We start from the raw sequence: 26,150 nt of genomic DNA on the forward strand, positions 1-26,150 counted from the left end.
CAGCAAGTGGCTTCTTCCAAATTCATCCTGGCAGATCCACTTTTGATATTAGGCATACTTAGTGGTTCAGGTATTGTAGAAAAAGTGGATCTTGTGACCAGCTCATGATCAGTGAGTCAACAGAATGTCCAGAAATTGTTCCAGTGCATGCACATGCACTGGAGCTAGAATGGCTATTAGCCATCGACCCGTTTCAGAGCGCTGTGGTCTTTTTTGCCTTTGGGTACCACTAGCAGTGTCCCAGGAACCCATCACAAGATCCATATTTTCTATAACAGCTGAACCATTGGATTAACCAAATACCAGAACTGGATTTAGAAGAGGTCAGTTGTTGAAGTGCAGTCATTATCTCCTTCAACTCCCATGGATACTATTCATCATCTTGTTTCACTAGAGACACTGGATTGTTTGCTAAGCCAGCCCATACATTCATTCTTTTTTTTCAACCAGTGGATTGAACAAAAAAAGAAAAACAAAAAAAGATCTGATTCCCCCATCCACACATTCGTCGTGGATGGGGAAATCCTTCTGCTGTGCCATTATGATCTGACAGCGAGGAGCCTTCCCCGCCGTCAGACTACAATGATCAGTGCTGCTGGTTATAGCCAGCTACATGGATTGATCAGGAAAAACCTGACAGGCTGGTTGTACATGAGTTGATTGGTAGATTGACTTCTGTAAGCCAGGGTGCTCATAAACGGATTGAAATTCCATGGGTCTCTACTGAACCAGTTGAATTTAGATCCATGTATGGCCTGCTTAAGTGCACTTGCTAGTTAAATTATTTACATTAATTCTTAGTCTCCTTTCCTACAATATTACTGATGAGCTCTGTTCTCTATAACACATTTGTTTGCCCCGATCAACACTGTCCCCACACAAATGTATATTTTAAGGAAAGAAAAGAGCAATGTCAGACCAGTGCTCATTACTAAGAGCACTAGGTCTAACTATGCTGTGTATTAGACTTCCCAGTCATACTAGCTGTAACAGTAGAGTGGAGGTTAGGCTACGAAAATGGAGGCTAGGAAACAAAAATGGTAACATGAAAAAAGGAGAAAAAACATAAACTATATGTACCATATATGATATATTCTTATTCATTCAGCATACATCATGTAATCATTTCCATTGTATTTCAATTATTTATAGCCTACTCTTATTAATCAGTATGATTTTGAACTTTGTCAAGATCCCCACAAATTTACTTCCTTGAATCCTGTGACATGCATATACATATTCACTATGTCCTGTGAGTAGGCACTGCTGTGTCTCAGATTTCACAGAGCCTGCCTTATGAGGGACAGATGTGCTGAGCATTTCAGGAGGCGGAGTCAGTAAAGCAATCAGTGCTTGCAGGGAGCAATGTACCATGGCACATGTAGTCCTTAGCAATTGAAAGTAAACAGCAAAAGAGAAGCTATAAAGCATGCAAGGAATCCGGGAGGTCAGTAGAAAGGCAGCACTCACAACACAAATGGATTTTTTTTTTAGGTGAGCTTATATTAGATTGTCACAAATAACTATAAAGAACTATTGTTTGTATTGCTATTACACTACTGTTGCTTTAAAATGAAAGTGTATGTTGCCATCAAAGAAGTCCTTTCAAGTCTCTATATTTATTAGTCAGTTGGGCTGCATCTACAGTAAAAAACACTGTTCTTCTATTTTTTATTTATTTTTTCTAAATGCTGCAGCAAAGGTTATATTAAAGTGGAAAAAGTTGGGAAATTACTGCGCTAAACCAATCATGTGCAAAGCTGCTAACACTAAAACAAACAAAGTCAAAGAAATATATAAAAACAAAGTGTAGTACTATGAAACCATCAAAAAAACAACATGATACGGTGCATTAAAAATTATGTAAAACAAAGAATGATGTATAATGATATATACTGAAGAAATTATATTAATACAGTCCAGTAACTATAAACTAGTGAAAATGTGAATTCACCACTGTAGTGAGCTTAATAAAGCAAATGTCCATAAATCTTGAAGTGATACTTGAAAAGAGGAAAAAAGTGGCTGACCGTTGAAAAGCCAAACTTAGTATATCTTCCACCAAGGAAATGTAATGTGTACTCTTACTGGACGGGGGGGGGGGATCACATGCCAGCAGCAGTGAGTCTATCATGCTTAGATTGGCCAAAGCCAACCCAACACTGCATGGGACTTCAGTTGGGAGTCGATCCAGACATGGATGGTGTGTGAAAAAAGTGCTCTCACCAGGACAATGCAGTGGAGGAATCTTAGTACAGCAGTACTGAGATTGTAGGAGATGACTCTGGAAGTCGGGAGACCACACTTCATTGTCCTGGTGAGAGCACTTTTTTCACCCACCATCCATGTCTGGCTCAACCTCCAACTGAGTTCCAGTTGCATCCAAGTCCCGTGGCAGCATTGGACTCCCCAGCTTTGGCCAATCTAAGCATGATAGACTCACTGCCGCTGGCATGTGAGTCCACCCTGTCCGGTAAGAGTACATCCTGCATTTCCTTGATGAAAGATATACTATCTGTGGTCTTTCAATGGTTAGCCACTTTTTTCCACTTTTCAAGTATAACCTCAAGAGTGGATCCTAGGTCCTTCACATTTATGGACATTTGCTTTATTAAGCTCACTACAGTGGTGAATTCACGTTTTCACTAGTTTATAGTCACTGGACTGTATTAATATAATTTCTTCAGTATACTTCATTATTCTTTGTTTTACACAATGTTTAATGCACTGTATCATGCTGTTGTTTTGATGTTCTTATATTAAAGTGGGACTAAACTCCCATGCATGATTTTTACCTATAGGCATATGTATAGTAAAGCTTGCCTATGGGTACTGTGTATATCTCTAAATGTGCACTGGAAATATTTACTGTACATGCAGCTGGTGATGCCACCAGCACATTGCACTCTGAAGGAACGGCATACATGTGCCATTCCTTCAGAGTCCTGTGCCATAAATGGTGGCTTCCACACGCATTTTCCGGAGTAACATCATTGCGGCTCTGGCCACTCGCACAGCCGGAGTCTGCAAACCCAGAAGGAAGAGTGCCCTAAGCAGTGATAGCGTGCCGCTGGAGGGATTCCATCTAAGGTAAGTTTCACATAATGTGATGCATATTAGCACATTATAACATTGCCTCGCAGGTTAAAAAAAAGTGGTTTACTAGCACTTTTATCTGTGTTAGCAGCATGAGGGAGAGTCGGACCTCTGTTCGCACACAGAATGCAGAATCCTGGGTCTCGGTGACATGACCAGCACACTGCTCCAATCAGCAGTGCTTGCACTCCCTGAGCAGCGCAGTTGATTAGAGCAGTGTGCAGAGGGGAGTGTGGGACCATTGGAGACTCAGGCCCCTGCATTGTGTCTGAGAGCAAAGGTCCGACTCTCCATTAAGCTGCTAGCATTGGGTATTTGAGCCTTTGCTATGGTAGCGTAAAATGTATGTAAAAATGCTTAGAAAGAAGGATATAAGTTAAAGTGTATATGCAGCCTTACTATAATAGTGTAATAAATGCAGAGACTTCAATCGGGCTAGATTATCAATGCATGATGTGTTATGATAGTGTGCTGTTGTATCTCTCTTATAATGTGAGCAGTGGTGAAGGGAGATGGTCATTGCATGTCACAACAACTTATGTTCTGGTGAATGGAAACTTGTGTTCTTGGAAATATTTTGATGTCTTTGACTAAATTTATAAACTTAGTTGTAGGTGATAAAATGTGCTATGAAAATGTTTCTGGGAAGTCATCTAATAATATATTCAATATACATTCTTTCCTTAACAAGTGATTAAAACTGCATATATGGGTTTGGATTGAAGTTTTTGAATCCCACTTAAGAAAAAAGAAAATAAGAACAGCTCAGGAAACAACTCACGTAAGCACTGCGGAACCTCTCCACTCCATGTTCCGTTGCCAACACAGGTTAGCACTGCAGGGAAGGACAATTCATAACCCGGAAAGCAGGCGTAACTGATGCTAAATCCCCAATCAAAGTTCGTTCCTTCCAGCCTTCCGTTGGAAACTTGAGGTGGATTCAGGCACGTAACAGCTGAAAACAGAATTAATTTTATGTAGCAGTGAGCACTAATAATAGAATGACTACACGGGATCTATCACCTGCATACAAAAGCACATTAACAGCTTTACTCAACAAGGCAGTACAAGGACGCTGTGCAGAGTGTAGTAATCCACAGCAAACAAATGGATTTCAATTTACTGCAGTCAGAGACAGTTTCCGACTTTTTTTTACTACGGGTTACAGAATTTTTCAACTCATTAATATGCTATAAACCAAGTATCTACATCCAACAAAACACAGAATGTAAATGTTACCTATGTAGCAACTTCCTATTGTGTCCACTTTCATACACGTGGGCATGAAGATGTCATTATCTAGACAGATAGACTATATTACCAAAAGTATTGGGACCAGGGGTCAAGTCCTGGGGAAAAAAGTGTGGGAACTCCAACCCAAGATCCACTCCCCCACCAAAAAAAAATGATACACTCGTATGCATGTATATTTCACAGAAAATACAGTGCAACATTTATTGTAAAGTGCCAGCATCAGAGTGCCCCACATCAGAGACCAGGTATCCCCATCAGAGAGCCCCGTCCATCAGAGTGTCCCCAGAGTTGCCCATCAGAGTTGTGACTGAGCCATCACAAAGTAGAAAAACGTGTACCTGGATAAGTCCTTGACGAAGAAGCATGCTGCAGGGGGGCAAAAGCCGGGAAGAGGAATTTGCTGATGAGGGCGGGGAGCACAGGTGATGTCATTGGTTGTTAGGACAATGGCGGTTCTAGCAGCCAATGACAGTAGTGCAGCGTGGATCTAGCGCTGCTGATTGGCAGGCGCTGTCCTGTATAGTATAGCTGCGGCTTCTGGAGGAAGAAGACCGAGGGAGGGGGGGACGCCGTCCTTCACTATGCGACGATGCTGGGCTCGGGCGGCTCTAGTCCTGCAAAGGGAACAGCATTCCTACTGTGAAAAAAGTGCAGGGACGCCGTTCGCACATGTTCCCGCAGGACTCGAACCCTGATTGGGACGTCACACAGTAACTTTAATGGCATCCCAGTCTTAGTCTGTAGCGTTCAATATTGAGTTGGCCCACACTTTGCATCTATAACATCTCCAACTGTTTGTTCTGGGAAGGCTGTCCACAAGGTTTAGGAGTGTATCTATGGGAATATTTGACCAATTTTCCAGAAGTGCATTTGTGAGGTCAGGCACTGATGTTGGATGGGAAGGCCTGGCTTGCTATCTCTGCTGTAATTCAGCACAAAGCACAGGTTGAGGTCTGGACTGTGCAGCCCAGTCAAGTTCATCCGCCCCGAACTCACTCATCCATGTCTTCATAGACCTTTCTTTGTGCACTTGTCCAAATCATTTGGTGGAGGGGGGATTATGATGTGTGTTTTTGTTTTTTTCATGTGGTTGGGTCTGGCCCCTTAGTTCCAGTGAAGGGAACTCTTAAGGGAATGGCTCCTTCCTGTTCCAACATTAATGCCCACCAGTGCACAAAGCAAGGTCCATAAAGACATGGATGAGCGTGTTTTGGGTGGAGGAACTTGACTGGCCTGCACAGAGTCCTGACCTCAACATGATAGATCACCTTTTGGATGAATTAGAGCAAAGACTGCGAACCAGGCCTTCTCGTCCACATCAGTGCCTGGCCTCACAAATGTGCTTTTGGAAGAATGGTCAAACATTCCCATAGACACACTCCTAAACCTTGTGGGCAGCCTTCTCAGAAGAGTTGAAGCTGTTATAGCTGCAAAGGGTGGGCCAAGTCAATATGGAACCCTACAGACTAAGACTGGGATGTCATCAAAGTCCATGTGCGTGTAAAGGCAGGTGTCCCAATACTTTTGGTAATATAATGTATGTTAAAGGATCTGCTACTTCAATGTTTTGGTAGATGCTGCAAAGTTAAAGTATATTGAATGTCACCCAACATTTTTTTTTCTAGTTTTGGATAGTGTGAAGAATTAGAACCCTTGTCAGGTGTTTACTGTAATATGGGGCTCAATAAGAGAGATGTTCCCTCACTTCCTTTACTGCTGACATTAAAGTCACAATTTTTATTTGTGTTGCTGTCGGAGAGTTTCCCCCATTTCCTGTTTGATAAAATGTTTTCAGTATGACAGGAAGTAAACTGAATTTGATTTTAACGGAACCCTGGATAGCAGTAAAAAACCTGACAGAATTTTGAGCTATCTCCCATCCTATCCATAAAAATGGTTACACATACATCCTAAATCACCTGAATCATCCTAAAGCACTAGTAACAACCAATTTTTTGGAAATTGTTGGATAATGATTTAGAAGACTGAGGTCAACTTTTAGTCAATTCTCTTTTGTGTCAAATAGAATTATCATTCTTAATTCAAACATTTTCTACTCCTGAGTAGTTTTGAAGTTCCCTCTATTGATTGGGGACTGTATTGATACGATATTAACATTTGAGCTCCTGGATCTACACAGTTGTTTTAGGAGGTGTTCCCTCTTTCACTGCTGGATTGAGTATTTATTTAAAAAAATCTAAAATGTAACAGAAGTTGCTGGAAGAAGTGGGTGAAACAATAGAAAATTCTAAGCTGATATGATCACATGTAGGATTTAAAGTGGCACTAAACAATATCTTTACTCTGTAAAAATAATCCATACAGATCACTACTTAGTGACCCTATAATCTATTTTTCATGATATTGCTTCTTACTGTGTTTTGTTTGGTTCATTGGAATGGCCTCCATGAGCCCTAGAACCTCTTCTGCTCCCCTCTCAGTTGCAATGATGTGTACTGCTCTATGCACACTGCAAATCCCATAGTCCATAGACTATCTCAGGAAAGAAAAAAAGATTGGCTACAGTCTGTTGTGATATGGCTGAACTGGAGTGACTCCATCTTTATAAGTTCATATAAGATTAACTTGTTAGTTAGTTTAAACTCTGTATTTACAGACTGTAGAGGTTTCCTATAAAGCATACATATAAGAAAATATAGCTTGCATAAGCAGTTTTATTCTGTACTGTCTAAATAAAGAAATTGTGTCTCAATATGTCTGGGCCACAGGACTCATGACTCTGAGTCATGAAAGCAGATGGCATAATTAATGATATGTAATGATATGTAATGTACACCTCTGTATTAACCACACCCATGTTCTATGCAATGATTGGCTAATAATAGTGTATATAATTTGTAGACCTGCCCAGAATTAAACCAGATAAGCTTTGAACATCAACTTTGACTCACTCTTTTCTTGTGTTCAGTAATACGCTGTCTCATCAGTGCTGCAGTGCTGAGCGGGTTTCGTAAGTGTGGTAATTGCCGTAATTATACCTAGCTGGTCTTTGTCAGGTATATAGAAATACCATTTTACCCACAACACTGTCTACATTCAATGGGACCACAGGGTTTGAACGTAGTCACGCTCTAATGGGAAGTTGGACCACAGCAGCCAAAAAAACAAACAAAAAAGAATTTGGAGATTTGGAGAAGGCTGAGAGGGTTTTTTTTTTATTAAGTATACATATTTGAATAGATTTTTTTTTAAACTAGAATTTAGCATCACTTTAAGACAGGAAGATCTCTTTATTGGACTATTCAAGGAATTGAAGAACTCAGCAAAGACTAGTAAAGTCTAGCGAAAATCATGCCCTCGTGCTTTTAAGAACCCTCACTAGGACCTAAAAATTATTTCCAAATTACGTTGTTCAGATTCAGAAATGTGTATTGAATGGTCACAAAGGGTTAATTTTATTTCAAATACATTCAAAAGTATTCAAGAAAATCTTCACGCGTCAAAGCATTAGTCTCTGGTTTGCACATTGCCATATTCTGCATGGATTTGCAAAGTCCTTCCAGAATACCGACTTAACTTGAAAAATGCACTTAAAAAAATCACTAAGTGCTACCTGACAGCACAAAACTGTTGGCAACCAGGCCTGCTGGTGAGTGATTGTCACTTTGACAGTTGTAGCCGGCTGACGCAGCGGGGACTACTCACTTTGTGCTTACTTAGCAGTTGAAAAGTACTAGAAGTCTGTTGAAGCTGCTTTAACACTCTATAACATCTTTTTGAATACCTGGGGACAGCATTACATATATTTTTACATGCTGCTTCTTATAAAAGATCTGTGTTATAATTCCAAAAAATGCAACAATGCATTTTATCCCTAATTCTGCATAATGGGGCTCACTTTTAAGAAGATTTCCAGTCAAGTCAGCCTTCCATGCCTGAAGGTGTTCCTGGTTGTTAGTTTGTGGTGAGGGGAACAGGACACAGGAGTTGCTTGTTGTGTTGTTCAACAGCTACTTTGTTTTCTAAGCACACAGGGCATTTTCTTTATTTTCTACTATAGGTCAAAGATATATGCATTATTAAATCTTTTCATGAGGGCATCCAAAATTCAGACAATTGGGCAAAATATAATTCAAAAAAAAAATTGTAATAATAATGCATCATAAAGGAGATCCAACGCACTGAGGAATAGCTAAAGAGACGGCACTACAGAGGTAATTTCTTTTTAGACAAGAGATAGGACTTTTTTTCTGCCTAATCTAGTTCTGAGTGGCAATTTTACTTTAATCTGTTGGGGTTGATTTATAAATAGCATATTAACTCTTCATTTTGCAAGGGAAGTTCCACTTTGCAAGAGGATTTTCCCCAGAGTTTAGTACACGAGGTGAAGCTTTGCTGACTTCCAGTATCCATTCATGTGCAAGCAAAAATTCTTTTTTTTCCACACATGTGAAATTGCAACACATTCACTAAGATCTGGGGAAAATTATTTTGCAAAGTGCAATTTCCCCTTTCAAAGTGAACAGCCTATTTGCCTTTAGTAAATCAAGCCAATTGGAAGAGTCTGTATAACCCTCCAGCCACTTTATTTACTTATCCCATGCTCCCTGCCATGTCTTCTTCAATGGCTGCCACTGTAAAATATCTGGTGCCTTCAGGTATGGTGGAGCATGTGACCCTTTTCCATGATACCCAAAGCCAGCTACCAGGCCTGAGCAAATAACTTCAAATAAATGTAGTGGTAATGCTACTGCTACCTATAAGCTCCAACAACAGCCCACACTGGGTATTTTGTTAGTGGCTGTAACAGAGCAGTGAGGATGTGTAGAACTGGTGCGTATAAGGTGGTCAAGGGTAGGCTTTTGAAAGTTTGCGTAGGTGACAGTTTCTCTAAAAAAAAATGACCGTGAATATATATATATATTCAGGAATAAAAACATTTTTATACTTTTAGTCGTGACCATAATAAAAAAAAAAAAGAAAATATGTAAATGTTTTACTATATGCTACCTTAACTGACAAGTCATGCAGTTCTGTACACAAATTACATTTATATCATTTGTTTCCCATAGATAGAGCTGTCTTTTGGTGGGATTTGATCACCACTGGGTATTTTGCCCTATAAATTAAAAACGACTATTAATTTTGAAAAAATATAAATAAATAAATAAATAAGTATAAATATATATATATAATATATATTTATATTCCAAGCATGCGTGTTTGTACTTTCGAGTTTTGTGTGATGGATTTGTGTACTGACCATACTAAAATCTGATGCCAAACCATTCTCTGACGAAAAATTTACTAGCCTGCCATCCAAAATTTGTTGGCCAAATGCTAGACAACAATTGTCAAAAGGAGCATACTAATGGTTAAAGTGAAACGGTGGTACCCGACGTCCACAGATTTGTGCTGGCGGTGTGGGGAGGCTAAGGGAGACATGCTGCATATCTGGTGGAGTTGCCTCCGAATAGCTAGTTTCTGGAGCCAGATTTGCAGGCTAATACTGCATATCACAGACACTAAAATGAAACTTACACCGGCCTGTTGTCTTTTACACATATCTGACCTACCGTTAAGTAGGTATAATAGATCTTTGACAAAATATTTGCTGATAGCAGCAAAATCTCAGATTCCTAGATACTGGAAACTTACAACGACACCTACAATCAAGGAATGGGTGCATTCAGTTAACCATATCTTTGCCATGGAAGAAATGCTTGCTACTGCAAAAGATTCAGCTGACAAGTTCCATAAAACATGGTCCCCTGGGTTCAGTTTAAATATTCGGATGCTTTGATAGATTATCCACTGGATGAGTCCCCATCCTCTAAGATAAAGATGCTGATTAGGCTGCGGGATTTTAACTGGATGGAACAGCGAGGACGTGCCGTTTGACTCCTTAGGTGCAGTGAACTCTGTCTGTATTCTTCACTATACTTTAATGATTTCCTACCTCTCTTCTACCTACCTCTTATATATCCCATCTATACTAATCCCCCCCCCCCGATACTTTACCAATCCCCAAACAAAATGGTATAATGTTTGTTGTATTTACAAGTGGGCTCAAATGCGGCCCTATCAAGGCTTGTTAATCAATATATAGCTTTTAGGATTTTAGGACAACAGTCTGCTAACAATTGTACACTGTGTAAGAAATTTAAGGCTTTTCTTCCACCTTAATGCTAGACATTTTAGACAATTGCATTCAACCTTATAATGATAGTTTAGGGAAGGTCACTTTTCTGCTTTTTCTTTTTTAGTGTAGAGTAACTCTTGCACAGCCCACAAACCTACTGGACACCAGTGGGATGAATTGAAAATAAAAATAAAAAATGCACAGCTACACAATTCAAAACCCTGTAAAAAATACTTTCCTAAATAGTGAAGGTTGTTATAGCCACAAAGAGCAGTTCCAATGGTTTTGGAGTAAGATGTCCACCAGTCTCATATGGGTGTAATAGTTGTTAGTCAGATTGCAATAGGGTTAATATCAGCATGTAATCAATTTTCTTCCAGACATGCTTAGAGGACGTTTGAATTTAAAGTAGTGATTATTGATTTGTAACAACAAAGGTAAGCAGTTGTACTTTATAATAAAGGTATATCAGAAAGTATCGCTGATCCCAGAGCTCAAGGAAAAAAAGAGAAATTGATGCACTACAACAGCTATTATAAAGTGAAGTAATTTGATAAAGATGCAGCAATAAAATGAGTTGTACTTTATAGCTGCACTTTACAGTATTTTGGAAACGTACCTTTACAAACTGGGATAATGCCACTCCAAGTTCCATTACTTGTACAGGTTCGAGTAATTGAGCTCTTGGGATCCATTGTGTATCCAGGCTGACAAATGTAGGTAACATTTTGCCCAACAATATAGTCTTCTCCATATCGCAAACCATTCGCTGGAACACCCGGATCTCCACAGCTGATAACTGTAAACATACAAACAGGAAATTAAGATAAAAAGAACTGCTTTGCATCATTGTCATTTTGTTGTACAAAAGGCCAACTACAGCCAAAACATATTTTTTACATTTTTTCATGTTTTTATTTATGCTAGGGAAAATTACATTCAAAAGCAACTGAACTCTGAATGTAGTGAACAAAAAAACAAGGCTGTACTGCCTAAGGAAGGGTTTCTCAACCAGGGTTCCATGGAAACCTTGGGTTCCTCTAGAGGTTGCTAGGGGTTCCTTGAGCAATGGTTAATTTCTGCCTCTCAGGTAAGTTCTCAAGGACACCATTCATCTTTTTAGTTATCTGTAAGGGGGTAATTCTTCCCAATAACCACAAGTGTAAGAAGCATTCACCTCGTTGACCATCACACTAATGTAAGACGAGTTGTAGATTTTCCATTTTTTAGCAGGGGTTCCTCAAGACCGGAGAATTATTTCCAGGGTTCCTCTGTGTTGAAAAGGTTGAGAAAGTCTGGCCTAAGGTGTCCTGGCTATTGGTCTTTCACTGAGTTGTCATGCCTTGTTCTGTACTGTAGCTCTGTTTGGAGGAGGTCATTTGGCTGGAGGCAGAGCTTTGCTGCATCAAGACAGAGCCTCCAGCAAGAGCAATGAGCAGCACAGTACAGGCATACCCCACTTTTAAGTACACAATGGGGTTTATTTATTAAAGCTGGAAAGTGCAAAACTAGGCTCACTTCTGCATAGAAACCAATGAGCTTCCAGGTTTTATTATCAAAGCTTATTTGAACAAGCTGGGGTTAGAAGATCATTGGTTTCTATGCAAAAGCGAGCTTGTTTTGCACTTTCTAGCTTTAGTAAATAAACCTCATTGTATACTTAAAAGTGGGGTGTGCCTGTAATGACATCACCAAACCTCTCTTCGTATCTCACAAAACTAGCATGTAGGCAGGTGCAGTTTATCCTGCTCTCTGTAGGTGGTGTTGTGTGCTGACCACTGTGTAGAGGGACTGGGGGGGTGAGAGAAATATTGTTCCTCTGCAGCCTCGATAGGTGTCACTAGGAGAACAGTGGTCTGCAAGCCTGGATGACCTCCGTAGCCATCTTGGGTGAGGGCAATGATAATAAATAGTGTCTTGCTGCAGTTGGCACACTGTTACGAATTGGATAGAGCAGGGACAGGATCCACGCTGGATAGTGACAGCTTCTTTAGCCTGAGGAGAGGTTCCTTATGAGGAGGGACAGAATAGGGACACTGCTGCCCACACTGTTAATCCCAGCACTGCTATGCAGTGACTTAGAACCCGAATCAGTCTTCTATTTGCTGATACACCACCACTTTGCCTACAGCCTTTCCTCTACTTAGATGCTGCTCCGATAACGTAAGCCTGCCAAAGTGACTGTTAACTACTGGAATCTAGCCAGTGTGCTGACAACCTTGCTAAGATCTCCTGCAACTGTATTCTTGTGATATTTTGCTCCAGGTATTATATTTCCTGGAACTGTTAAGTAAAATACTTCGGTGCTGTACTCCATTTGTTGTTTGCCTGCCTACAATGTAACCAAATAATAATTGTGCCACTTTCTTTGGGTCTCTGTGTTCTATTCTTCTTTATTTATTAGCAACTCATTGGTCCCACCCACAAACAAACACAGACAGCAGTGTCTTAGATTAGCTCACTCTGTAGACCTACAACTATGAAGCTCAAAACAAAGGAGTGCGTAGACATACTCCCATAATCACTAAGTGAACTTCTATTTTTCATAATGAATCCCAAACAACAGTTATTTTTCTTCAGGGTACTGCTTATACACAATTAACATTTCTAAGTGTTACCTGTTACATATCAAAGCATAACTTCTTGAGTTTAACTTAGCTTTTAACAGGAACAGGACAACCTTGGTAGATCACTTTCAACTGGCAGGTGACCCCAACATCGGTATTGGGCATCAGTAATATTCTCAGTGCTAACTACTAAATACCATGCCACCAATATATTGAAATGTTAGGAAACCTTTTTGGCCTCTTGTAAGATAGATGGGCTCTTTTCTAATTTTGCTAATAAATGAGATGATAAACGTGAGGGTGAGGGAGACAATCACTGTATAAGGGGTCCTTGAAGTATTTTTCACGAACTTACTTGTGCAGTTGGGTAGGCTCCCTGACCACGTGCTATTAGCTGTACATTGCCTGATGCTTGTGCCAGAGAGAATGTAGCCATCCACACAAGAATATATTACTGAGCTAGAAAATGTCGTCCCATCAATGCGAAACACCCTTCCATTTGCTGTTGTTCCTGGATTCCCGCATTGTACAGCTAAGGAGAAAAACAAAAACAAGGCATCACCATATGGCAAGCAACAAGGTTCTAATCCTTACTCCATATATCCAAATGTTTGAACTTCAACTTCCTAGGAGATATAAGAATCCATTGGGTGACTCAACGCCAGGTGTTCTGCATGAAACAAAGAAAAGCAGAACAAATCTGCTATGCTTATAAATCCAAAGTAGGAATCAATAAAAAAAAATTAAAAAACAGTTTTACAATAGGCAAGGTCAGCTGATATCAGTAAAGGAGTTCACCAAATGTTGCTTGTCTTCAAAGTATGATGACTGTTTTAATGCATTGTGTTTTTGAATAGATATTTTCTATCTTAATCTGGACTTGTATGTTATTTGCATCATCCAAACAATAAAAAACTGAATACTTTTGTATTTTTTAATTATGTGTAATATATTTATTTGTGTTGTATACTGTTGTATATTCTCTATCAGGGGAAAGGTGTCCTTTAAAACAGATAATGGAACTCTCCAACACCAGTCGAGATTATACAGTAAGGGAAGACTGTAACACCAGTCAGATTTTTATTTCTGCCTGTCCCCTTTTTGCAGATTATCCCTCATGTCCTATCTGGTAAAACTGTTGTCAGCGGGACAAGAAACATTTCTCAGGAGCCCTGGATATCAGTATAACACGTTTTTCTTTGACATACACTTAAATAAATACATCAAATGTTATTATTATTTTTTTTTTATTCTTTATTTATAGCTTTATAGTCGTACACCATCAATACAAAACACAGTTTCAAGGAAAGCTTAGGAAAACAATCAGTTTTTAGATGTCTTCTTCTCATGAAAGTGTGTCCCCAGCAAATATCTAATTTTATTTTCTAATAATTATTCTAAATCCAATAATTATTAATAGTAACCAAATTTACAATATCATATTATGAGCTTCTTTTCTCCAACAATGATACATTTTTACCCAAAAAGATTGTTTTCAGAGAATTTGAATTTCAAAGCTGGCCAACTTGGAGTTCCATGATTTATTGCTGGTATAATGACACATTTGTCACAATGGTTGCATGTAGTGTGTTTACAGTCTGTAGCTGTACTTAATTATTGAGTTTGTTATGACAAGGTTGCCCTGAATCCCCATTATTGATGCCATGTCACTCATTGTATACCACCATTATTATTGAATTATCTAACTGCCGCTCTTGTTATTGACAACTTATTCCTGCAGCAAGTAAATAAGCATCCATAATACATTTCACTGCCTTCAGGACTGTTGTTTCTTGGCTCAATTACACAGGGAAAAGCTGGAAAAGCATTAGGCTGTTATATTATGGTAGATGCCTTAATGACACATCAGAACATTAAGTCTAAACCGTTTCACTGAAAGATGTGGAGCTTAACTGAGAAAAAAAAAACTGTCTTGTTGACTTACAAAACAGGAAAAATGAGAATGAGAATGAGCTTATATAGGTCTCTGTTCATCTACAATCTAATTGTGCAAGGGAAGATACTGTCCAATTGGAAAACACCAGGAGACTTTTCAGCATGCCAATAAAAGTGCCAGGAAAAGGGTAGGTCAAACTGGAGTCTGATCTTTGTTCATTTATGTAATATATTGCCATTAGGAAACTGTATTGGGTCTATGTCATTACATTTGTAAATAGCTGTTAAGGCTAAACTCCAACTTTGCACCACTAGGATACCATGTTGGATTTTACTTTGGCATTATTAGCATGTTTGTATATTTTCTCTGTACTTCCATTCCGCAATTACAATCCAAATATACCATTGGACTAATCCCTTTTTGAACTGATGATCCTGTCAGTAACATGCATCCTGTCCTAGGGTGACAACACTCACTCACTGTACTATATCTATGGAAGAGCAGCGTGGACACCCAAAGACAGTACTACAGAATACCTTGACTTATCCTCTTCCCATAGCATGGGGGGGGGGGCATTCAAAAATCCACAGAAAATAGTTAGGAGAACTGATAATGTTGACTAAGATTACAGCTCAGTGCATAAGAAGTTACAAAGACACTGAATACCTATCAGTGTCAACAGAACATTTTTCGTACTTGCAGAAAATGTACTTAGCCAAAGAAAGAAAAATAATGCAGCCATCACTTCTGAAAATTGGTAAGCTGCAATATATTATATATATATTTTGTGGTTCTTGGGCTTAAATATCATTTAAGTAGTACTAAATTCTTAAATAAATAAACATTATTTTGTAATTCATGAACCTTATTCAGTAGTTGTATTAATTTTTTACTTTTTTCTCAAAATCCCCTTTTTAATTGTTTCAAATTTGTTCACTGAGTGCGCCCTGAGCACCCTTTCCTGTTTTGAGCACCTATGCTAAAAATTCAGGTTCATGCATTATACCTTTGACACGCCAGGTATTTTTTGATGACAGATCTCATAATGTCTTGTGCTTCCTTGAAACAGTGCGGGCATATGCGATGGCTACTTAAATTCTGTGTATGCTGTATGTTGGCACGCATGCTTGTAGTTCACCACAGTAGTGTACAACCTGGAGTGATGCTGCTACCCCTTCTTAGAGAGCAGCAGAAAGAGTGTTGTCACCCTGGGACAGGAAGCAAAGCAAGGTCATATGCTGGCGGGATCAACTGACTAAAAGGGAGGAAATAATAGAATTTTCGAAGGATACTCATCTCATGTCACCTCATGTCACTTATTTATCAGGATATTATATATATATATATATATATATATATATATATATATATATATATATATATATATATATATATATATGTATATGTATATATATATGTATATATATATATATATATATATATATATATATTGTGGATGAAGTTCAGTGTAAGAAATACACAGGAGAAAATGCATGTTGACAAGGGGAGTGTAGGGGTGGGCGGGGAGTCTACTGACATCATGACTCCACCCACTGAGCCCTGGAAAACAGACCCACCCACAGAATCTGCATTTTTCAGGTCTCATAGCAGACAGAGGGGAAACATTTGACAAATAAGTAACCATGCAGGAGGCTTGTATATCCTTCTAGATAACCAATATTGCAGTAGTTTAGAAAGGATGACAGTGGGTTTACATCCACTTTAAAGTGGTTGTATAGTCATTTTTATGACTTTTACCTACAGGAAAGCCTATAATAAGACTTACCAGTAGGTAAAAAAAAATATCTCCTAAAGCTGTACAGTTTAGGAGATATTCCCCTTGCAATGCGCCGCTGACTGCAGCGGCGCATGCGCACAAGGGATTCTTGGCTGAAAGTCCGCCAGAAGCCGGACCCTGCCGGAAAGATATCTCACGGCTATCGCGGATATCGCGGCTCCAGACACTCACAGCGCCGGAGCCGCGATTCCCGGAAGAAACGCAGAGGGAACATGTCAGCTCCCTCTTCGTGGATCGGGCCAGATGTCGGGGCCTCTTCTAAGGTAATTATTTCATAATGAGCTAGTACCGTATATACTCGAGTATAGGCCGACCCGAATATAAGCCGAGGCCCCCAATTTACCCCCAAAAAAACTGGCAAACTTATTGACTCGTGTATAAGCCGAGGGTGAGACATGCCTGTCCATCCCTGTGTGTGTGTCCGTCCATCCCTGTGTGTCCGTCCATCCCTGTGTGTCCGTCCATCCCTGTGTGTCCGTCCATCCATCCCTGTGTGTGTGTGTGTCCATCCATCCATCCATCCCTGTGTGTGTGTGTCTCCATCCATCCATCCCTGTGTGTGTGTGTCTCCATCCATCCATCCATCCATCCCTGTGTGTGTGTGTCTCCATCCATCCATCCATCCCTGTGTGTGTGTGTATCCATCCATCCCTGTGTGTGTGTGTGTCTCCATCCATCCATCCATCCGTGTGTGTGTGTCTCCATCCGTGTGTGTGTGTGTGTGTGTGTGTGTGTGTGTGTGTGTGTGTGTGTGTGTGTCCAGCCTACCTGTGTCCCGAGCCTTTGTCCCGAGCCTCCGTCCCGTGTCGTGCCTTGCCTTCGTCCCGTCCCGTCCCGTCCCGTCCCGTCCCGTGCCGTGCCTTGCCTTGCCTCCGTCCCGTGCCCTCTTCGTCGGCGGCCATTGTAAAATTCAAAAGCCGCGCCTCCTCCTTCGCCTGTGATAGGCGGAACACTGAATTTCCCAGCAGCCTGTGTTCCGCCTATCACGGACGTCGTATCATCCTCGTCCGTAGTACGAGGATGAGACGATGCCCGTGATAGGCGGAACACAGGCTGCTGGGAAATTCAGTGTTCCGCCTATCACAGGCGAAGGCGGAGCCGGAGGCGCGGCTTTTGAATCATAGAATGGCCGCTGTCTGTCTGCTCGACACGCTGATCGAGCGGGCAGACAGCGATGACTCGAGTATAAGCCGAGGGGGGCACTTTCAGCCTCAAAAAAGAGGCTGAAAATCTCGGCTTATACTCGAGTATATACGGTATGTGGTGCATACTAGCTCATAATGCCTTTTCCTTTGCAGGTGAGGAAAAAAAAAAAACGTCAGCGGGTATACAACCGCTTTAACAAAGAAAAAAAAATATATGTATCCAAATCAGCTAGAAAATTAAAGCCATGTCTGCCCAATAAAATCAATGTATAAAATGTAACTAACAAATGCTAAAAGGTAACTGGTGTGAAATGGATAAATCACTGAAATACAAAAAACCTTCGGGGACTCAAGGGAGTTATTGGGTGCAACAGGCTCAGAGACACAAGTGATTCATAGACATGTTTCCAGATTTAAATGGGATTCTAATCAATTTTCTTGTCAACTGAACTAAACAACCTGAAAAACGTGTGCGTTGCTAAAGATAAAAGCAGAGAGCACAAGGCTATATTTGCCTTTGTGTTGGTTACAACTGAGATGAAACAAAGCCGTGTAGTATAGCCAGGCAAGTCTGTTTCTCTCAGGATTTAGGACAGATTTTTATCCTTTTCAAGGTGTGCTTAAAAGCAGCAGTGGAAGCTGTGCGGCAGGCAGCATGTTAAATGAAGATTTGAGAAATAAGCCACCTTGTTTAAAAAGAGATGAAAATCTTGAAGAGCAGATAGAGTCATAAAGATAAAGTGAATACAAGCTCCTAGAAGACATGAGAAAATGATGTGTAGTACAAAGCTGGAGATTCAATTCCCTTCAAAAATCATTCAGGTAATTGTAGTAACTCTACAGAATCTTTGTAACAAACTTTACAGATGTCACTAGCAATTTGATCTTTGGCTGCGTTTAATGGTTTTCTTATTCAGCGCTCAGCATGTCTGCACAATTATGAAAGTTGCTCATTCCATGAAAGGTAGTGTTTTTATTTTATTCATTTGTATGGTGACACCAAACTTCTCAACACGGAACCATCCAGTCTCTGCCTCCACGCAAGTGTATACAGTTTAATAGCTATATAAAGCATTTCACAGGCCAAACACAAATTACACTCTATAGCCAGACGTTTCTGAACATCTATCACATCTATTTCAGCTTGTAGGATATACATTTCAAAATCATTCAAAATCATTTAGATCGTTTGCAGCTATAACATCCTACCCTTTTCTGGGAAGTCTATCCACAATATCTTTGAGTGTGTCGTTAGGTAGCTGGTCATTCATCCAAACAAAATCATTTGTGAGGTCAATGACTGATTGCGGACAAGAAGAACTGACTTGCAATTGACAACTTTGTAGTCATGAAGTAATGTATGTAGGCAGGGCCATTTTTAAGGCAGGGCAAAAGGGGCAGCTGCCCTGGGCCCTGTCATTTTGTGGGGCCCAAAGCAGCTGCCTCATACTTGCCAACTATCCTGGTTTAGATATGTATATCATGCCCCCCTGAGGTCATATCCACAGTAATCTCTAGCAACCAATCAACAAGCAGAAGTCATGTGCTGTAACCTCTAGCAACTAATCAGTGAGCCGTAATGTGTGGTGTAACCTCTAGCAACCAGTCAGTGAGTGGTAATGATACACTGTAACCTCTGGCAACCAATCGCAATAGCTGCCTGATCTGATTCAGTAAATTGATTTTGAGTCTAGCTGCTATTTATTGTATGTCTCAGAGCAGGTGGAGAGCAAAGCTGCATGGGGGGTTTTGCCCAGGGTCCAATCAATATTAAAGACAGCCCTGTATGTAGGTATGAGGGTAAGGTGGTTATAACGTGTAAATGGTTTATGTTTTAATCACTTCAGCCACCCTTCCTGACCAGAGCACCTTTTGCGATTCGGCACTGTGTTGCTTTAACTGACAATTGCGCGGTCGTGCGATGTGGCTCCCAAACAAAATTGATGTCCTTTTTTTCCCATAAATAGAGCTTTCTTTTGGTGGTATTTGGTCACCTCTGCGGTTTTTATTTTTTGTGCTATAAACAAAAAAAATTGTGACAATTTTGAAAATAACGCATTATTTTTTTATTCTTCAGTTTATGCCAATACGTTCTCTTCTACATATTTTTGGTAAAAAAAAACAACAACGCAATAAGCGTTTATTTATTTGGTTTGCGCAAAAGTTATAGCATCTACAAAATAGGGGATAGTTTTATGGCATTTTTATAGATTATTTTTTTTTACTAGTAATGGCCGCAATCTGCGATTTTTATTGTGACTGCAACATTATGGTGGACACATCGGACAATTTTGACACATTTTTGGGACCATTGGCATTAATACAGTGATCAATGCTAAAAAATTGCATTGATTACTGTAAAAATGTCACTGGCAGTGTCATTCACTGCCAGGGACATTTTTACAGTAATCAATGCAATTTTTGCATTGATTACTGGTGGCGCTGTAGGAGTTAAGTGTGTCCTAGGGAGTGATTCTAATTTTGGGGGGATAGGCTGTGTGTAAAACGTCACTGATCAGCGCTCCCGAATACAGGGAGCTGTGATCAGTGTCAGTGTCATTAGTCAGAATGGGGAGATGCTTGTTTATATTAGCATCTCCCCATTCTTCCTCACCATGAGACGATCGCGGTTATCCCCATGAACATCGTATCTGTGGGACCCGCGATCACCGCCATGGAGCTCCCGGCGACCGCACGCGCGTGCCCGCAAACCGCCTCTTAAAGGGCCATGTACAGGTACATTAATCTGCCTGTACATGCCCTTCTGCCACAGTATACCTGTGTGAGGCGGTCGGGGGAGGGGTTAAGGACCCTTATAGACCTACCGTATATCACTGATGGCTTAAAGTTGAATTTTGGCTAAAACCTAACTACTATTAAAACTGTTGCCTCTACCATCCTAATACCCATTCTTACTAACCTGTGTAAGAAAGATCTGTATACTTACCTATTTTCAGCTTATTCCAGTTCAGTGACATGATCACCCCTGTGTCAGTCATTCTGAGCTGCAGGAGAGAGAAGAGAGCACTCCGACAATAGCTGGTAATGCCTGGGAGCGTGGCATCACCCATAGGCTTCATTGGCCCATATGCTGTGGGAGCTCCCTCCTCTCCCCTGCAGTTGTGCTGGCTAACACAGGGGAGCAGGATGAAGTGACTGGACTGGAGCAAGCTGTTAATAGGTAAGTATATACAGCTTTCTTATGCAGGTTACTGAGCATAAGTGTTAGGATGGGGAGGGGACAGTTTTAAGGCTAGTTAATCACAAAAAATTCAGGCTAATCATGGCTAAAATAATATTTCAAGAGATAAATCTGAGGGAGAGGATAGTTTTTTCTTTGCTGTCTTCATTGGGATTTTCTATTTTAGAAGCATTGGGACAAAAAATGGGATGAAAAATCTTTCAGTTGTGGCCAATGTTGTCAGCTTACCTTTACATTCCGGTTGTCTTCCAGTCCATGATCCATTGCTCAAACATGTCCTATCTTCAGAACCATGAAGTATGTATCCAGCATCACAGCTGAATCGCATTATGCTCTTTGTTCGAAATTCTACACCTTCTCTAGACCCATGCGCAGGTACACCTGGATCTCCACACCACCCCGAAGCATCACCTAGAAATAAAGATCATACTCTTTTTAACTTGCTTACACATTGAAAATACACAGTAGCTGGAAAGAATAGAATAGGAATTCACTTTCGCGCATTCCAGATTTTTACTGTTCTTCATAACTCCAGAAGGAAGACAACCCACCTCCCAACCAGAGGTGGACTGACAACTCATGGGGCCCCGGGGCAATAGGAGACTATGAGGCCCCCAGGCAATCCGAGTTTATGGGGCCACGCAGTATACACACACACAGTATAGAACCACATGTACACACAGTATACACAGACAAGTTTCTATTGGCTGAGAAGGTACTGGAGAAGTGGGGCAGCTATAATCTCATGAATTTTAGACCAAAAGGATGTTGGTAAGGGACAGTTCTGAGACAGATGTAAAAAAACACAGATTTTTACATACTGTCCCTGGTTTTACTGAGGCTGGCAACCCTGATGGGGCCCCCTAGTGGCTTGGGGCCCTCCAGCAGTGTCCGAGTGGCCAAATGATCAGTCCGCCCCTGCTCCCAACTCAACTCTGTTATTTGAGAATCAAGCACTCAAGTCAATCCTTTACATATTCCTATGAGAAACTCTTTAGAGGTCTGGTGACAGGGACATCCAGAATTTATAAAGGACCTAAAAATGATGGCCTTAAAAGCCACGAGTAATTATTTCCCCTTGATTTCACATCTTGATTTTTTTCTTTTTAATAAAAGAGCATATCTCGCGGGATTTTAATAATTAAATTGATAAATAGAGGAAAGGGTAGAATATTTTTATTAAAAAGTTATTTTAAAGCAATAGTACGGTATCTTATTTTTTGCATGGCAGTTACATGACCCAATGGACTCTCGATTAGTTTACTGCAACAACGTTTAGTGAACAAACCTTCAGGAAGCAGATAAATTACACAAACTCCATTGAACTGCTGGGGTTCAAGTGGTTTAGAAGAATCTGCTCCATTCATCATGGGGCTGGTCTACTAAAATAGGTTACAATATTTTTAGGAGACCCTTTTAAACAACTGCCTAATACTGAATGGTATACTGACTAATTGAGCACAGTAAATCTCACTCACTTGGCGAGATTGAGATTCAAAATATCATCTGGCCTGTAGATATTTAACATCTCTGCTTTTTGTATTTTTCTTTTGGGGCTCATTCACAAGGGTAATCATCACCACACAGCTTGAAGAACCCTTTGGTTATTTTTCTGTCCTAGTCCTGAGCTATGTTCAGGCATATTAGTGAATGGACACATATCTGCTGTACAGACTCACCTGCACAGTCGAGCTTGGTAAGTAGGCAAGGACAGGTGCATAGACCACAACACAGAGCCTCTGTATCTGGGGCCATGTACCCATCCCTGCATACTTGTCTATATCAGCAGTACAGTGGTAAATAAACCATTTGTAAAGCAAGCAGCTAAATACACAGATTAAATAAAATAAAAGAATATGTAAAATGAACATTGTGTATTCCTGATATGTGCCTGCTTGTATGTACTAGAATGACAAAATATCCTGTTCTCTCTGTATTGCTTCCTTTGTGTGAAATCCCTGGAGTTCCAGTCCCTTTGGTTCCCTATTCCAGACATATACTGACACCTCTCCTCCCTGCACAACCATTTACTGGGAAGATCAGTGTATTGCTGTTCTCCTTCCCCAGCCCTCTAAGTTCCTTATGTAGCTGAGAACATCACTTATAAAAAAAAAAGGAGGAAAAAATGTATTTATAACGTTTTAATATTGTTTTGCCTTTCATTTCTATTTTAACCTGAATGAGTTGTTTTACAAGGAGAGGGTTTACATGTACTTTAAACACTTAAGGACCGCCTCATGTAGAAATACTTCGGCAGAATAGCATGGCTGGGCCTGCCGTGAGCTCCGTGACTGTGTCCGTGGGACCCGCGGACTTGATGTCCGCTGGGTGCCCGCGATTGTCTCACGGAGACGAAGAATGGGGAAATGCCCATGTAAACACAGCATCTCCCCGTTCTGCCTAGTGACAGGACACTGATCGTCTGCTTCCTGTCATCGGGAGCAGAGATCAGTGTCATGCCACTGGTAGTCCACCCCCCAGACAGTTAGAATCACTCCCCAGGACAAACGTAACCCCTCCCCTGTCCCCTAGTGGTTAACCCCTTCACTGCCAGTGACATTTTTACAGTAATCAATGCAATTGTATAGCATTGATCGCTGTATTAATCCCAAAAATGTGCCAGAATTGTCTGATGTGTCCGCCATAATGTCGCAGTCATGATAAAAATTGCTGATTGCCCCCCATTACGAATAAAAAAACGCTTATTACAATTTTTTTTTACCAAAAATATGTAGAAGAATATGTATCGGCCTAAACTGAGGAAAAAAAATGTGTTTTTTTATATATTTTTTGGGGATATTTATTATAGCAAAAATAATGCATTTTTTTCAAAATTGTCTCTCTATTTTTGTTTATAGCGCAAACAATAAAAACTGCAGGCGTGATCAAATACCACCAAATGAAACCTCTATTTGTGGGGAAAAAAAGGACGTCAATTTTGTTTGGGAGCCATGACGCACATCCGCTCAATTATCAGTTAAAGCGTCACAGTGCCGAATCGTAAAAAGTCCTCTGGTCTTTGGCCAGCCAAATGGTCCGGGGCTTAAGTGGTTAAGGAAGTTATTTTTTTACTTTCCAATATGTTTACATTTCTATCCATCCAGTACTGGGAATTAAACATCTCTTTCGCAATGCACTGCCCACTCTGGCAGGCAGGAGCCCTAATCTCCACCTTTTTTACAGACGAATAAAACGTTCAGGATTTGTCCCTTTCTCAGCCTGTGACTAGCCAGTGAAAGGAAAAGGAGCATACTGTTGAGCTCATATTTCTTTCACTCTGCTCTCTACTCCTATTAGCATATGTTATGTTAGCACATGAATGCAGCAATACAATTGATTGGCTTCTTGCATTAATTCTATCTCTTCAGCTCTGTTGTACATGGATTGCAAGACTCAGATACCAGGTCACATGTAGGTACTTACACTGCTTGTGTTTAAAAAATAAATGCAACAATTGGTTTAGGAATACAGAGCACTATTACCTTGTGTCTTTTATAAATGCCTGAAATTCAGCTTTAAAAAAAGAACGATAAAACCTAGAGACATTAAATAGCAGCTGATACAGTGATGTTTGCAAATCTGCATCTTGCTTCAATGAGTCTAATACAGATTGCATTTTGATTTTGGCAGATTGATTTCCTCCTCTCTGGCGGTATAAAAATATTTCACAAAGTAAACAAAAAAAATCCCAATTTTCTTAACAAGTAGAAAGAAGTACAGTAACTCTTTTGATTTTTGTAACATAAATAAGATACAGAAGGAAGCAATAAGCTGTTTCCATTAAAGCTTTGTTGCTATGCCTGAACTACCTCCCATCACAGATAAATACTGCTAACCATCTTCAAATCTACAACATCAAATTCTCCCCTTTATGTGACCCTTTCAGAGTGAATGCCAAATGAACAGGCAAGCTCAATGGTCCGTGATACAACATTTCAATAAATGTCACCATTGCAAATAAAGTTTAGAGAGATGAGTTGGAATAATGCACCTTCTCAGACAGTCTGCTTTGTAGGGGGAAAAAAATATCTGATCAAGAAAATTATAATCTGTAATGCTTGTTTTGTAAATTTTAACCATGAATCTCCAAACAGTCCTTTCTGGAACTTTAAGTAACAAAAATAAATAAAAAAAATTAATTTATAAAAAAAACTGTTGATTTAATTAGAAGGACGACCAGAGATTTTTTTAAAGGGGTCGGACACCTATGTTTCAAATGGAATGGGCTGGATTGGAAAGTTTTAGAACCCAAAATGTACATGCTAAACACCAGCTACAACAGTGCTTTATACTAGCTACTTGGCACTTAGAAAGACTATGTAACAAGGACCCACTAAATCTGCAACCACTCCATCTGTGTTCTTCAAAAAGCATGAGCATGAAACCAACGAACCAACACCCCATCCACAACACTCTAGTTGGACACACAGCATCATCAAGATTACTGTGAGGAATGTATGATTGTTCAGCAACATTGTCTAAGATTTTAAATGCTGTTTGATTGTTTCCATTATATACACTATATTGCCAAAAGTATTGGTACACCTGCCTTTACATTCTCATGAACTTTAGCAGCATCCCCGTCTTAGTTCATAGGGTTCAATATTGAGTTGGCCCACCCTTTGCAGCTATAACAGCTTCAACTCTTCTGGGAAGGCTGTCTACCAGGTTTAGAAGTGTGTCTATTGGAATGTTTGACTATGCTTTCAGAAGCACATTTGTGAGGTCAGGCACTGATGTTGGACCAGAAAGCTTGGATTGCAGTCTCTGCTCGAAAGCATCCAAAGCAAGTCCTGACTTCAACCCAACAGAACACCTTTGAAATGAATTAGAGCAGAGCCTGCAAGTCAGGCCTTTTTGTCCAACATCAGTGCTTGACCTCACAAATGCGCTTTTTGAAGAATGGTCAAACATTCCCATCAATACACTCCTAAGCCTTGTAGACAGCCTTCCCAGGTGAGCTGAAGCTATTATAGCTGCAAAGGGTGGGCCAAACTCATAACTGAACCCTATGGACTAAAGCGCATTAACACCGTGAGGTTACTTCAGCGATCTCCAGCGCTAAGCTGATGTGTTCAGATAGAGAGA

At 40.2% G+C, this 26,150-nt stretch overlaps 1 protein-coding gene across 1 annotated transcript in view; it reads right to left on the reverse strand.

The window, feature by feature from the left end:
* CSMD3 (CUB and Sushi multiple domains 3) overlaps positions 1 to 26,150 on the reverse strand; it is a 1,166,690-nt gene that overhangs the window by 104,228 nt on the left and 1,036,312 nt on the right. The window contains exons 57-60 of the mRNA XM_077493847.1: positions 21,291 to 21,473; positions 13,376 to 13,552; positions 11,073 to 11,252; positions 3,878 to 4,051 (exon numbers count right to left, since the gene is read on the reverse strand). Coding sequence (XP_077349973.1) covers positions 3,878 to 4,051; positions 11,073 to 11,252; positions 13,376 to 13,552; positions 21,291 to 21,473 — 714 coding nt within the window. The remainder of the gene's footprint in view (positions 1 to 3,877; positions 4,052 to 11,072; positions 11,253 to 13,375; positions 13,553 to 21,290; positions 21,474 to 26,150) is intronic.

The sequence above is a fragment of the Lithobates pipiens genome, unplaced genomic scaffold (assembly GCF_037356315.1).
Source record: "Lithobates pipiens isolate NorthernLeopardFrog02 unplaced genomic scaffold, aLitPip1_a1.2 Scaffold_19, whole genome shotgun sequence".
NCBI lineage: Eukaryota > Metazoa > Chordata > Amphibia > Anura > Ranidae > Lithobates > Lithobates pipiens.